This window comes from Balaenoptera borealis, assembly GCF_965194805.1.
Source record: "Balaenoptera borealis genome assembly, chromosome: 13".
Lineage (NCBI taxonomy): Eukaryota > Metazoa > Chordata > Mammalia > Artiodactyla > Balaenopteridae > Balaenoptera > Balaenoptera borealis.
In genome coordinates, this window is record NC_138870.1 from 41,706,194 (window position 1) to 41,720,574 (window position 14,381).

General features: G+C 55.4%; 1 protein-coding gene across 10 annotated transcripts in view; it reads right to left on the reverse strand.

The window, feature by feature from the left end:
• Nucleotides 1-14,381, reverse strand: part of KMT2D (lysine methyltransferase 2D) — a 42,126-nt gene that overhangs the window by 24,217 nt on the left and 3,528 nt on the right. For 6 of the 10 annotated variants that reach the window (XM_082352327.1, XM_082352330.1, XM_082352328.1 and 3 more), the window contains exons 2-22: nt 10,423-10,508; nt 10,027-10,153; nt 9,623-9,846; nt 9,399-9,508; nt 9,061-9,223; nt 8,556-8,721; nt 8,342-8,456; nt 8,038-8,195; nt 7,685-7,830; nt 6,143-7,546; nt 4,940-6,048; nt 4,354-4,467; nt 3,893-4,003; nt 3,254-3,358; nt 2,326-2,507; nt 2,012-2,176; nt 1,807-1,916; nt 1,660-1,707; nt 762-983; nt 413-532; nt 210-323 (exon numbers count right to left, since the gene is read on the reverse strand). In XM_082352327.1, the coding sequence (XP_082208453.1) occupies nt 210-323; nt 413-532; nt 762-983; nt 1,660-1,707; nt 1,807-1,916; nt 2,012-2,176; nt 2,326-2,507; nt 3,254-3,358; nt 3,893-4,003; nt 4,354-4,467; nt 4,940-6,048; nt 6,143-7,546; nt 7,685-7,830; nt 8,038-8,195; nt 8,342-8,456; nt 8,556-8,721; nt 9,061-9,223; nt 9,399-9,508; nt 9,623-9,846; nt 10,027-10,153; nt 10,423-10,471 (5,062 nt within the window). In that variant the 5' untranslated portion in view covers nt 10,472-10,508. Of the gene's footprint in view, nt 1-209; nt 324-412; nt 533-761; nt 984-1,659; nt 1,708-1,806; nt 1,917-2,011; nt 2,177-2,325; nt 2,508-3,253; nt 3,359-3,892; nt 4,004-4,353; nt 4,468-4,939; nt 6,049-6,142; nt 7,547-7,684; nt 7,831-8,037; nt 8,196-8,341; nt 8,457-8,555; nt 8,722-9,060; nt 9,224-9,398; nt 9,509-9,622; nt 9,847-10,026; nt 10,154-10,422; nt 10,509-14,381 lie in introns of those variants that run through there. The other 4 variants (XM_082352329.1, XM_082352325.1, XM_082352324.1 and 1 more) reach the window with 3 other exon arrangements.

The following is a 14,381-nucleotide window of genomic DNA, read 5'->3' on the forward strand; positions in this document are numbered from 1 at the left end:
GAATGGGAGGTGTCTGCCTCTCTGGGGACAGCGGGCATGCTGCTCCCAACTTGGCCTGGGGACGCTTTCTGCCTACTCTCTCCCCAGCACCAGTTGGGCCCACTACTCTCTTGGCCCTCTGAGTGAACTCCCCTGCCCCAGGCCTCCCTGGCAGTGTCCCACAGGTCCTGTGATCCCCACCTTCTCCCAGGCCCCACTGGAGCCCTCACCCGTCTCACCCTCGTCGGGCTGCCCATCCCCACTCAACACCTCCGCCTGTGCAGCAGGCCCCTTTTTCACACGTGTGTGGGATTTCCGCTGTCGCACCATGAAACCACCGATGCCTACGAGGAGACAGAGCTGAGGCTGAGAAGCCGCTGGGGACCTGGTGAGCTGCCCTTCACCACCCCACCTCTGCATCCCAGGGCCTCACCAGGCCGATAGGGTTTGCGTTTGCGTTTTTTGCTTTCCTCGGTCTCCTCTTTGCCAGGCTCTCCATCAGGGCTGACGGGGCCCTCTAGTTTAATTTCGCATTCCATGTGCTCCACACCACCTGTGTACGGGGACAGACGAGATGGAAGCAGGTCAGAGGCAAGGACCCTTTTAACCCTGTCATCCTGCCACCTAAGAACAGAGCTGAGTGCCCTGCCACAGAGCCATCTGGACAAGACCAACAGTGGCTTGAGGGTGACTGGGAGTGATAATGCAGCTCCTACCCAACATTCAACTCTCACAGGCACGCTCCCATTACTCTGGCACTCCCTGAGATTCCTCAGCCTGACCTTCACCCTTGAGCAGCTCATCAGTGTCCAGGTCTCCATCTTTCTTGTCATCAGGGCCAAGGGCATCTGAAGGCTCAGAACCCTCCAGCCCTGCCTCGCCTGGGAGGCCAAGCCGTCCTCGCCGCTGGCGCCGCTTGTGCAGGGGCGACATGGTCAGGTTACGCAGCACAGCCATGCCAGTTTCTGTCAGCCACACACCCTCGAAGCGGAAGTACTGGGGCTCTGCACAAGGGGGAAGAGCGTGTGACCCCTGATGGAGGCCCCAAGGAGGGCAGAACTCCAAGTTTCGGCCTAAGTCCCTAGCTGGGACTAAAGCTCTGTGAAGAGCGAGAGAGAGACAGACTGAAGTCCAGACTGGGGTCTGAGGGCTGGAGAGGAGAGACCACCAATGGGCGCCAGCTAAGGCCCGAGTGCTCCCTCAGTTAACCAGGGGGATCAGAGAGACCGCTCCTGCTGAAGCCAGACTTTGCTCACGATTAACCCGCAGTTCGCCAAATATATTCTCTAGCTGTCTGGGGCCAGGAAGGCCCCTCCTTGCCGAATGCCAGCTCACAGTGCCCCAGATGCCAGGAGCAGTGCCCACATTACAATGGAGGTGGGAGAGCCCCAGCTCCTTCATTAAGGAGAAAGAGCTGTGTTCTGTGCTCTCTGGAGATGAGATTCTAGCCGTACAAAGGCCGTGTTGCCTGGCGGAAGGAACTCTGCCTGGGAAACTGGATGCCTTGGTTCTCGTCATAACTTCATCACTGACCTATGGGGTGACCTTGGGCAGGCCACTCAACCCCCCTGGGTGTTAGTTTCCTTCTCTGAAAATAACGAGATAAAGTTGGGGGGCTGGAGCTGGACTAAGTGTCTAAGGTCTCCTCTGGCTTTGGCATTCAGAATTTCTGTGACTCACCCGGCTCTTTCACCTTCATAGGCACCAACTCTGGAGGCGCAACAGGCACTGTGGAGAGGACAAACCAAGGCAGCTAGAGGCCCTGTCCCAAAGCAAGGCACCCCTGCCCCGACTCCTCCTCCCCTCTCCCCAGCTCCTGGTACTCACCAGCAGGCTTTACCACGTAAGGCTGGCAGGAGACACAGTCAAAGCCCTCGTCAGCCGCCTGCTCCACGTCATCCTCTGTGAAGAGGCTCTCGCAACCAGCATGCATCCACCTGGGAGAAGGGAGACAGGAGGGGATAAACTGAGACAACGCAAGGCTGAGAACAGGGAAGAGGGGGCTTACATGAGGGGCAAGGGGCACCCTCACCGTTCACAGTGACGGCACTGGATCAGGAGGTCCTCTTCCACATACGGGGCATGACAGATCGGGCAGGTCACCAGGCTGGCGCAGGGCCCGCAGTGCGTGTAACTATTCTGCCATTCACAGTGGAAGCCAGGGGAGGCGGCCCCACACTGCATACAGGACACACACCTGGTGGGGGCAGAAAGACAGGCCCTCAGCACCTAACCTACCCAAAGCACCCAAAGCCTCCCGGCCTTCTAAACCCCGCCTCTGCCATGTATTCAACATGACACCCACTCAAACATTTCAGACCCCTCTGAAGATCCCAGTCTCCTTACCACTTGCACTTCCAGCCACCCTTGGGCACGGTGAGCAGTGGGGGGTCCAGGCAGTACGTGTGGTAGCTAATGTCACAGTCATCGCAGAGCAGCAGGCGGGAGGGGTCTGAGGCCTGGCCGCATACCTCACACACGATGCACTCCACGCAACGCCAGCCCTTCAGCAGCATCACCTTGGTGATCTGGTGCAGAAGATGGCAATTCCTCAGGAGGTGATGCGGGGGGCAGGGCAGACCTCTCAGGGGAGGGTGGGACTTACACAGGTGAGGCTGGAGGACCCCAGGACCCAGGCCAGACCTCCATTTGAGCACAGGGAAGCGACACAGAGCACCCTCATCCCAAAAATAGTGGATCTTAAACTTAGGCTTCCAGGGATCTCTGCTGATCAGAGAACAGCCTCACCCGGCCACTGCCTCATTACGACCTTACACTAGCGAAGTCTCCAAAAAGACCGTGGATAGAATTAGGTCGTATTTCCCCCAGTTTTTCCTGAACATGCAGAACCTGCTACTGCTGCAAGTTAGTGAGTGTTAGCAGTGGACAAGTTCTAAATTAACATTAATGAAAACCCCAAAATGACTGATCATACTTGAGTCAAAAACACTGCTTTCTCTTTGTGGACATGTGTTTGATTCTGATTTTACATTTTATATCCAGACCATATCATGCTTTCTACTAGTAAAGTTCTCATAGTTTATATGATGGACTGAATTATACCAGCAAGTCATGGTCTACCACAAAGAAACTCGTAAAGACCACTATGGTTTCCAAAGTATTTTTTCCCCGAGATGAATTTGACAACCACTGGAAACTAATGAACAACACCCATGACCAATGGCCACTTTAAGTAGAGTGGCCAGGACAGGGAACTAGGATAAGCAGTAATGACCCCATCCCCCAGGCCAGACCTCTTGGGCCCTGAACTCACCTTGCTGTTGACACAGTAAGGGTGATAGCACTGAGAGCACTGGGAACAGGCAAGGAGGTGGCCCTCTGCCCCCCGGCCAAAGCTGCCACATACCACACACATGTCCTGGGGAAACACACAGAAACCCAAATGTCCAACCTCACATCCTCAGTACCACTCAGTCCCAGTAACTGACTACACCACTAATCTGAGAGGAGGGAGTCAAAGAACCAGAAGCCTATCCCCAGCATTAGGACACGGTGAGCCATCACGGGACCCCGTTCCTTCCTAGCATGCCTTGCTCATCTGATCAGGTAATTTGAAATGATACAGCCTGACATGGGTAATGGTAATGAGAAGTAAAAGATAAGATGGGTAAAGACTGGTCAGGATGAGACAGTAATATATGCGACAAAATTCTACAGCTTCGAGATTACTCGTGTTCCCTAGACTCTAAGCCTCAATAGGGCAGAAACCATTTCTGCCTTTTTCACTGCTACACCCCTAGCTGCTAGCTCAGTGTCAAGCTCATTCTCTGGAATGCCAGAAGTAGGTCCCTGGTTCTCCCCATTTACCCTCCCACCGAAACACACATATCCAACTGTTCAGTCTGCCAGATCTCACTGCTGAAGATGGGACTACAAAAGTCAAGTATGGTACCTGCATTAGGACAAACTTGTCTGTGTTGGAGAAGAGAACCACAGTATTTTGCATGGTGTCATCATCATCATCTTCTTCCTCCTTGCTGGGAGAGCTATCGATATCAGCAACCTTATAGGCAGAGAGTTGTGGAAAGTGAGGCAGCTAAATCTGCCCCAACTAAGCTGCTTTCCTCTTTGGTGTTGGGGGAAGGCGGCATAAACCTCTGGCTAAGATGAAAGCCAGGAGCCAGGACTAAGAAGCAGAAGAACACCCCAGCTCCCAAACTGGCCCTCAGCCCGACATCAGATTTCAGAGAAGCCTGAGGGCCAAGAGGACAGAAGGAGCACAGACATAGCTGGACAGGCCCTAGGCTAGCAGGCAGGCAGGTGGGCGTGCAGGGGACTGGCAAGATTTAAAGGGTGTTTAATCTTGAAGGGGCCAGCTGAAGCATGTTTGGGGCATGGGAGGCCTCTCCTTACTACCAGAGTCTCAATGGAAGAAGTAGTTGATTTTAGCCGGGCCCGTCCTCTGCCACGTCCTCCGTGTGCTCCTCCGCGTGGCCGGCGTCTTCCTGGGAAACTACTGCTGCGACCCTGAGTGAGGAAAGCGGACGATTACAGGAAAAGTCGAGGGCTAATACGCTGGATCCACAGGCTTGGAGGGAAGAGAAGACACGAAGGGACAGAGTATGGCAGGTACCAAAGCCCAAAAGCCCCAGTCAGGGCCAGGGAAAAAGCCAAGCTCTCATATAGCAACAGGTAGGTAACTGGTCCAAACCACTCACCATCTTCCAAGAAGAGTGGTCAACGTGGTACAACAAGAAAAAATACTGGCTTGAGAGACCTGAGTTTCTAGTCCCGATTCTATGGCTGAGTTACCATGAACCTGGGCAAGTCACGTCCCCCTGTGAATCAGTATTCTCCTTGATAAAATAAGAAGATGCACTCAAGGATCTCTGACAGTCCAGGATTCAATAAGCCAGGTAGGAAGGTATCAGTGACACAGGACTATACCTCTGACAGTGGCATGACACCAAGCACATCCAGTGGCTGGATAGCCCCTTACCTGTTTGATGCGGGAACGAGCCGGGGAGCTGCGCCGCCTCCCCTTGTCCCCCTCCGCTTTGCCTCCTCCGATAGCCGTCCCGGCATCACACAACAGCGAGTCATCTGTCTCTGGCAGCGAATCCGTACAAAGCCGCAGGGAGCCCTCATCTCGGGCTGGACTAACGTCTGTAGATACCCCCAGCTCCATGGACAAGGAGCCACCCCCCTCGGGGTCGGGAGAGCCCAGCAGGGGCTCTGAACCAGGAAAACTGGCACTGGCATCGCCCTGGCTCAGATTGGAGATCTCATTAACGATGTCAGATTTGATGAGAGTAGGTGGGGTAGGAGCCACTGGTGCACGTGGCTCCTCTTGCTCTTCACAGGGTGAGCCCTGCTCTGCCTGCTTGCATTCTGGGCCATAGACCTCCATAGGGGTCACAGGGGCCAGCTCCTCGGGGTCCAGGAGCACAGGGGAACCCTTAAGTTCACTAGCCAAACTGCCAGGGGTCTGTCCGGCCTCTGGCTGTGATCCAGGAGTGTCAGTCCCATCCAGAGGGGCTGTATCTTCCCCCAGGCCAGAGAAGTCATCCAGGGCTGGGGCAGGGCTGGGTGCAGGGCAGGAAAGGTTCCCCATGGGAGAGGGGAGAGGACTAGTAGGGCTGGGTTCCAAGGCTGGGCACTCAGGTTCTGGGGCTTTCTCAGTCTCCATCTCATGTGGCTCAGCCTCATCTGAGACCTGCACTGCCTTCTGCATGGGACTCAGTGGGGAAGGAATAGACAGTGGCAGAGCAGGGGGAGAGCAATGGGAAGGAGGGGAGTTTGGGGGAGGCAGGGAATGCTGGAGGAGTGGGGAACAACGAGGGGGAAGGGGCTCCATCAGCATGGGAGAGGCCGGTCCTACCGGGGAGCCTGGAGATGGGGGAAGGATCATAGGGGGTACAGGCTCAGGGTCAGTGCAGTTAGCTTCTGGTGGAGGGCTGATAGGTGTCTCTAGGATGGGGGCAGCCAATGGCGACTCAGGGTCACTGTCCCCTTTGGCACCAAAGGGGTACTCTAACTCTCCCAAAGGAGACAGGGCCGGCGGGGCCACAGCTGTGATAATGGGTGAGAGCGGAGGAGGAAGAGGATCTGGAGAGAAAGAAAAAAAGAGAGGCTCTTAGATTAGATGTGCCATAAAGAGTTAAGACTGTCCCAGAGTAAGAGGGTACTAACGTCCCCGTACCTGGTGGCATCAGCTGAGGTGACAAAGATGGCTCCCCAGATGGGGACAACGGCAGCTCCTCCGGCAGAGGGGACAGAGGTGGCTCCCCAGGCTCAGACAGGGCCGGCTCTCCAAGCAAAGGGGATAAGGGTGGCTCCCCAGGTGGGAGGAACGAGGGCAATTCCTCAGGTGCCGGGCACAGGCCTGGCTCCTCAGGGTGCTCTTCAGGGCGAGGGGACAGGTGCGGCTCCTCAGGTCGAGGGGACAGGCGCGGCTCCTCGGGCACTGGGGACAACTGCGGCTCCTCGGCCGTGGGGGACAGGCGTGGCTCCTCAGGCTGGGAGGACAGATGCAGCTCCTCAGGTGCAGGGGACGGGCGCGGCTCCTGGGGCGCAGGGGACAGGCGCGGCTCCTCGGACACAGGGGACAGGCGCGGCTCCTCGGGCGCAGGAGACAAGCGAGGCTCCTCGGGCACAGGGGACAAACGAGGCTCCTGGGGCGCAGGGGACAGATGTGGCTCCTCGGGCCGGGGGCAGGGTCGCAGTTCCTCAGGCAGTGGCGACAGGGGTGACTCCTCCAGGGGTAGGGACATAAGCAAGTCCTCCGGTGGCGGGGAAGCAGGTGAGTCTTCAGGTGGCGGGGACGCGGGTGAGTCCTCAGGCGGTGGGGACAGGCGTGAAGCCTCAGGTGGCGGGGATGTGGGAGACTCCTCAGGTGGTGGGGACAGGGGAGATTCCTCAGGTGGTGGGGACAGGCGTGACACCTCAGGCAGGGGAGACAGGCGTGATACCTCAGGCGGGGGGGACATGGGCGAGTCTTCAGGTGGCGGGGACATGGGTGAGTCCTCAGGCGGTGGGGACAGGCGTGACGCCTCAGGTGGTGGGGAGAGAGGAGACTCCTCTGGTGGAGGGGACAGGGGCGATTCTTCAAATGGTGGGAACAGACAAGATGCCTCAGGTGGTGGAGACATGGGTGACTCTTCAGGTGGAGGGGACATGGGTGACTCCTCAGGCGGTGGGAACAGGCGCGATGCTTCGGGTGGTGGGGAGGTAGGCAATTCCTCCGGTGGGGGGGACAGGGGAGACTCCTCAAATGGCGGTGACAGAGGTGATGCTTCAGGCGGTGGGGATAAGGGTGTCTCAAGCGGGGGAGATGGGGGGGACTCCTCTGGGGGAGAGAAGGGTGACTCCTCCAGTGGAGAAAAAGGTGATGCCTCAGGTGGGGGAGACAGAGGAGACTCCTCAGGCGGTGGAGAGAGGGGCGAGTCCTCAGGCGGTGGGGACAGGCGCGATGCCTCAGGCGGCGGGGATGTGGGCGATTCCTCAGGCGGTGGGGACAGGGGCGACTCCTCAGGTGGGGGCAGCAGTGGCATCTCCTCATTTAGGGAGGCCTCCAACTGGGGCTCAAGTTGGGCCCCTTCTCTACCTGCAGACATAACACACCATGCTCCTACCTAGTTCAGCTGCACTCTACAGAAAGTACAGGGTCTGGGGCAAAGCAGAAACTGTCCCTTGCCACACGACAGAAGGGGATTACTTTCAGGGACCCTCACACCCTACTCACCTAGTGGTTTGGCTTCACATTGCAGGGGCCCCGGTTCCTTGGGTTGCATAGAGGTCACGTGCCCACCCTTTGGCTGCCCTTGGCATGCAACGTACAGAGCATCGGGCTCATCAGTGGGGGTATCGCCGGGCTCTGGGGATGAGAATCTGCAGAGGGTACAGGGGAGCAGGCACCACGGCTCTCATCAGCTATCAGCTCCTCACGAGAGCACACTGGGGCGAGGCACGAATGCTACGGATTGTACTGCCCGCCTGAGGGCCCTCCTCTCAAAGTCAGCTTGCTTTAACACGAGCCCTGCCAACCTCAGTACTTCCGATCCCCCAGCCCGATCTCTGCCAGTCCACACCACTTACCTGCCACAGACCGCGGGGTGCTGCTCAGCAACAGAACTGACAGGCTGTCCTCCCTGGGCTTTGTGACAGCCGTGACAGAGCGAGTAGTTCTCAAACCACTCAGAGTTGGGGTTCAGCTCTGCTGAGCCGGCCCCACAGGCCCGGCATACCCGGCATGCCTAGGGGAAGGGAACGGGCAAAACGGGCACTTGTCAGACAGCCAGAGACTGGAGGAGGGCACGGGACTCGTCACAACAGAGAAACTCGGGACGCTGTAGGAGGCAGACTCAGGGAGAGTAAGGCAGGAGGATGAGGGGACACTCACCTTGCACTTCCAAGAGTGAGCAGGCAGTTCCTCCATAGGTGGTTTCAGGCAGAAGGTATGGTATCCTTTGTCACACGTCTCACAGACCAACATCTTAGAGTCATTCCCAGGTTTCCTGCAGGGGCACAGGGCACATAACAGGGTCCTCCTTGCCCTCGTTTTCAACCTTAACCTGTGCTTCGCCTAAGGTTCTCTCCTGCCCTCCCACTCTTACCTGCAAGCTTGGCACACTTTGCACTCAGGGCACTGCCAGCCAGCACGCTTGCGGGCAGTCAGAGCAGTGTCCAGGCAGGCCCCGTGATAGTGATGCCCACAGCTGGTACAGAAGAACAGGTCACACAATTCCCCTGGCCCCTCACATACGGCACAGCGAGCCTCCTCTGCAGTGGGAAGGGACAGAGGACACAGGTCAGCTATGGATTCCTTACAGGACTCGGCACAGTGCTGTCTACATAACCGGCATTCCACAGACACAGAATGAACGAATAACAAATAGTTACTAGGTGTCTGCCTAATATATGCCAGGCACTGCTCTAGGCACTGCAGACACCATGCTAAACAAGACAGGCAAAGCCCCTGCACTCACAAAGTCCACACGTATTTTAGTGGGGCAGACTGACAGTATGTAATTGTAGACTTCTGAGTGCTCTGCAGAGTACAAAACCCACAGCACCCCTGGACCCTCATTTGCCCTACGTCCAAAGGGCAGGACTTCTCACCCAGATGTGTGGCCCCCTCACTGTGCTCCGGGCATAGCAGCTGCAGTGTTTTCATGGATAAGAAGGAACCGCTGGCAGTTGCACAAGGGAAGTGGTAAAGACGTGGACATCCAGGTGAGCGGCAAGGGATGGAGGCACCGAGTCTGGTGCAGTGGGAACAGCGCTGCCAGGGTGGAGACAAAGGCTCAGTGCTAGCCAGCTCTCTCCAGAGCAACACGTCAGGCACTGGCTCTGTCCCAGTATGCCCCCTGCCCTTCTCATTCCACCCTGACTCTAGGAAGCCCACCAGCCCTGCCCACCCTGCCCTGGGCCTACGCAATCCCCTGGCCCGGCCCCACCTGTGAGATCCCTGAGAAGATGGCCTTGTCCACACCACATAGTTCTGGGCCCTCCTGCCCCCACACGCCTGCCGACCACGCAGCACACCAGTGGTGAGCCCAGCAGGACCCTGCATAAGGGGAAAGGGGGAAAGAGTTAACAAGAACGTGATCACTGCTTCAGGACCACTCAGCCCCTTCCCCGTTTCCTGCTCAAGTCAGCTACCCCACTTCTCTTCACTTACCTCCAGGTTCTCCTAGGTGGGCAGGTGTCAGGCCCTCAGGGAAACCAATCTGTGATAGGTCCTCACTGGGCAGCGCTGCCTCACTGGGCCCTGGGTTCCCCCCAGGGGATACCACTGGACACCGGGGCCAGTCAAATGGCAACTCAAAGCGCCGTAGCTCCCGCTGCCCATGTAGACTGGGCTCCCCGCAGTTACAGAGAGCACAACGCCGCATTGGACCCCCACTGTGAACACACAAGCATCAGCACCACGCTGGCCCCTGCCCACAGGTACCCCTAAACAACCCCATGACTTGCACACCTATGCTTCCCACTCATTTTCCTAAATTTTCCACCTTGAAAGCCCCAGACTCTCAAATCAAATCCTCGTATGTCCTTACATCCTCATTTCCCCAAACTAGTTACCTGCAGTCCTGGGGAGGCTCCTGAAGCCTGGGACCCCCAGAACTGGGCACAGAGCCCTCCCCCACATGTGGTTTGGGAAGGTCTGGCTCAGTGGCACCTGACTCTTCGGAGGCTGCAGGTCCATCAGCTGAATGAACAGACAGAGAAGTGTGCATCAGCCATTATCCTCTATTTAATACTAGTCCACTCATCAGACCCAAGAGATTATCCAAAACCCTTGGTGGATAACAGTGATGGCATTTCAACTTTTGTCCCAAAGAACAAAGTCCTTCCATTACCTTTCTATTAGATGGACTTAGCTCCTGTCCTTGTGCTAGGACCAGAAATTGTCTGGTCCTAAGATTGTCTGGGTAGAACAGAAAGCTGCCAAGCAAACCCAGAATGTGCCCTACTCACCTGCTGGTTCTGAATCTTTATCCTCACCAGGCGGCTTCGGGCTGTCCATCCCTCTCTCCGACCGGGCAGGGCCCTCTCGGGGAGACCTGTCAGACCCAAGAGATATCTATTTGTCTAGTAAGTCTTCCCACTAAACACTTTCCCCCAAATCCTAGGAAGAAGGCAGCTAATGTTATCTCGACCCTACAGAAATCAGAGTAAAGCCATACCTACAAATTCCTGCACTAATGACAAGGAAAGTCCCTCTCCCCAACAGTTGTCCCACTGCCTACTTCCTCCCCAGATAAACACATACCATCTTCTCCTACTCTGAATTCTGAGAGGATCCACTCCCCTTTCCCACTTCCCACCTCCTGTCCAAGAGTTCCCAGGACAATAGCATCCAACTAGAAGCACATACAATCTACATCTAGTATCACTCTTTGCCTCATGACTGAGTTCTTGGCTTCTGGTGGGACCTATCCCTTGGACTTTTTCCTCAGGTCTTAAGTCAGCTACCATCCTAGAGGCCTTTCAGAGCCAACCCAGAAGAAGCCTGAGTCCAGCCGAAATCCCTCTCCCTGGGGTCTTGCAGGACATAGAACACATTACTGGAACTAAAGCCCATCTCCGAATGGATCTCCCCCATCTCCACTGGTTTCAACCAGAACATCCCAATCACAACAGAAGAAACTCCCCAATTTCCACCCACTGCCCATCTAAATCCAGCTCAGGCCCACCCCCTGGCCCCTGCCATGACTGAGCTCAGGATCTCACCCAGCCTGAAGGCCTCAGGTCGTTGCCCTTAGCAACGCCAACAGCCCTTCCTCCTCAGATGTCCCTAGTAGTTAACAGAAGTGGGCCTTAAGAGTTACTGAGCATGTGTAGCCAGGCCTGAGGCTAGGCATGCTGGGAGTTGTAGTCTCAGGAAGCACACCACCACTTGGAGCTGTTCTAAACAGGGCAGGACAGAGCAAAGTAGCTTCCTTCCTCTTCCGTCAAGCAGGGTTTCCACACACACTATGGGGGTGGCGGGTAACGGTCCCCTCTTCTAAGATATGCCTGCCTATCCCAGAGCCAAATGAAACATATTAAAGTTATACCTAAGAAGGTCAAGACCCACGCCTTTGGGTATATTTTCCTAAACCTCAGATAAAACTAAACACAGTACAAAAAAGAGAGAAGTAAAGAATAAGAATTACAGAGCTGAGGAAGAGGAAAGAGGTCCTATAGAAGAAGGGAGAAAAGGACAGGTGTAAACAGCTCTTAGTGGGAAGAGTAGGGGCTTAAGCAGAGAAACAGAGCATAGTTTTCCTACAGAAGGTAGAGGGGAATCCCTAAAACAAAACTCTAAATAAAAGTTTGAGAACTGTATCTCTCACCTTCTCCACTCCTCTTGTTTAACCAGAGGGACCACACCAACCTTAGTAAGGACAAGCCTCTCTTCCCAAACCAAATACCCCAGTCAGCCACTTGGGGTTGAGTGACTGGGGCAGATGAGACAGGGGGGGAACCCTCAAAGGTGCCCAGGATCCATAAATCAATTACCTAAGAACCACATTATCAGTCCTCTTTCCCTGAGCTAACACTCCATTTCCAGAGACTGGCAGTGGGCCTCATGTAACATGTCACAGGAAGGGAAATTTTATTTCACTTTTTTCCTCTCACACTATTAGATTCTACTAGATTGGGAAAGTGAAATATCACCTGATACCTGTTACCTCTATTCCCAGATCACCTCTTTCCCAAACCTGCCACCCACACAATCACACCTGAAAGGAAAGCAGGGTGGTCATCTAGCCAGCCCACAGAAAAGCTGCTCTGGAACTCCAAGGGGCCACCTAGAAGCCTCCTATGTGAATTAGGGGTTGGAGGCCAGGGCACCAGCCAGGCTCCTCTTACCATTCAGTCATTCAAGGCCTGACCACACCCAGAAGGCTTCAAAGTTTCCTAAATGTGTGCAACTTTTGCTGTACCTTACCACTAAATGCCGCCAAGATCTTCCAACTGTTGTGCTCTCAAAGTTAAGGCTAAAGGAGTCACAAACAGCAAGAAATGAAATGCAACAGTGATAGTACAGTGGGTGGGAGGAGGACTGCCTCACACAAGGCCAGAGGGACAAATTCCTCCGCCCTCCCCCAAGCGCAGCCCTCTCAAGCTGGTGCTGGCACTGCTTGGGGAGCTACAGAAACCACCTTCGTCTAGCCTTGGGAAACAGTACCAACATCCTCCAAAGCTGCAGCCTCATTCATGGCACCATGGAAGATGAGAGATAAGCAAAGGGTTGCGTGTCCTCCAAGCTGAGGAAAAAGAATCTAGAGGCACTTGCAAGAAGACCCATTTCACTACCCTGCAGTCTAGCGCCTGCACCCCAATGCTGAGTGCCAGTTGTCAGGCCCCTCCTTAAACAGATCTAAACAAATAAAGACCATAGGTTCCCCTGTCCCATCATTCACGGCCAGAAACCACACATCCACACCAAGGGTTTTTTCCCCTGGATCTAAACTGGGGTAATGCCTGGCCAGGCTTCCTCAGGGGAACTAGGGATCCCAGAGAAATACAGATCTAGGGAGTAAAACTGTGGTGGGTCCCCTTAATCCTAGGCCGAAGAGGCCCAGAACAGCAAGGAAAAAAGCAGGGATTCATCTCAACCCACTTTCCTCCCTGCCTCCATCCCAGACCAAAAGCTTCAACTCCATTTTCCCAGCCAAAGGGGAAATGGAGGCTTGGAGAGGTGAAAGGCTGAAGCAGGCCCTTGAGTGAACAGCTCTTCTGTAGGACTCAGGACTTCCTGGTTCCCAGCCTGAGACTCAAACCACACCTCTCCCCACCCCCATTTTGGGTTGGCCCTCCAGGGAAGAATCCAAATGGCAACAGTGGCCCTGTAGACCCTCCGGACTACCCCCTGGGTCATGCTAGGGTCAGCCACAGCTAACAAGGAGAGGTCTCTCCTAAGGAAGTTCTTCAGGGACAGACAACAGGAGAGGCCCTCCACAGGAGGCAAGGGCAGACAGCATGGGCGACAGCTAGCCTCATTCCGGCACCCCTGTGCCACCTCTCACCTCAGGATTACCACCCAGAAATCTTTCAAGGGCAAACCCCTATTTTCTCCTTTCCAAGACCAGGCTCAAAGAGGTCTAGCCTATGTATGGTGGAGGGAGTAGAGTGAGGGAGCAAAATACACCAGCCAAATCCCTGCTGGGCAGCATGACAGCTGTGAGAGGGGCTGTCCCAGCCCAGGGTCAGAGGCATGAGGCTCATGCTGCACCCTTCATGCAGTCACATACACACCACTTCTCCCCAACACCTCCTGCCAGGGCTGAAAACACTGGCTTCAGCAGACACAGCTCTGATCAAGTCACTTCTCCTCCAAAGAGATATAGGCCCCCCTATTCTGCAGAGTTGGGACAGGATCAGAGGACCAGTTAACATTCCCTGATTGAAAAAGGTTGGAGAGGTCTGGGAGGGGCCTGCAAGATTGGCCAGGGACTTATGGGCAACCAGCTCTCCACACCAGGCCCAGAGAAAGCGGGAGACAAAAGCCATTTTTTTGCAGCCCACATTCGCAGGGAGCAAATCTCAAAGGCCTCCTCTATAATCCCCTAGAGATTATGTCCATCCGGAGAGGAGGGGAGGCAAAGCAGGCTAAGACAGCACTAGGCCTCGCTGGGGTCACTCTGCCAGGCAGGGGTAGTTGAAAGTTGAACAGCAAGGCCACAGCTGCCCCCAGCCCCGCCTCCTTCTTGCCCCGGCCACCCCTTCATCACAATGGTCAGTTTCCACACACTCTCCCCTTTGCACAGTGAAATAAGGCCTAGTGAAGGATCTAGGGTTCCCTGAGTCTCCCAAAGACTGCTCTGGGTGCCCGGATGGGCAAGAGCAACCTTAAAGTCCAACCTGGCAGTAAATCGGACCTGGCAGTGCCACCCTACCCCCGCTCCCAAGTTGTTCTATTCCCAAGGCCCACAAGGAACCCTGAA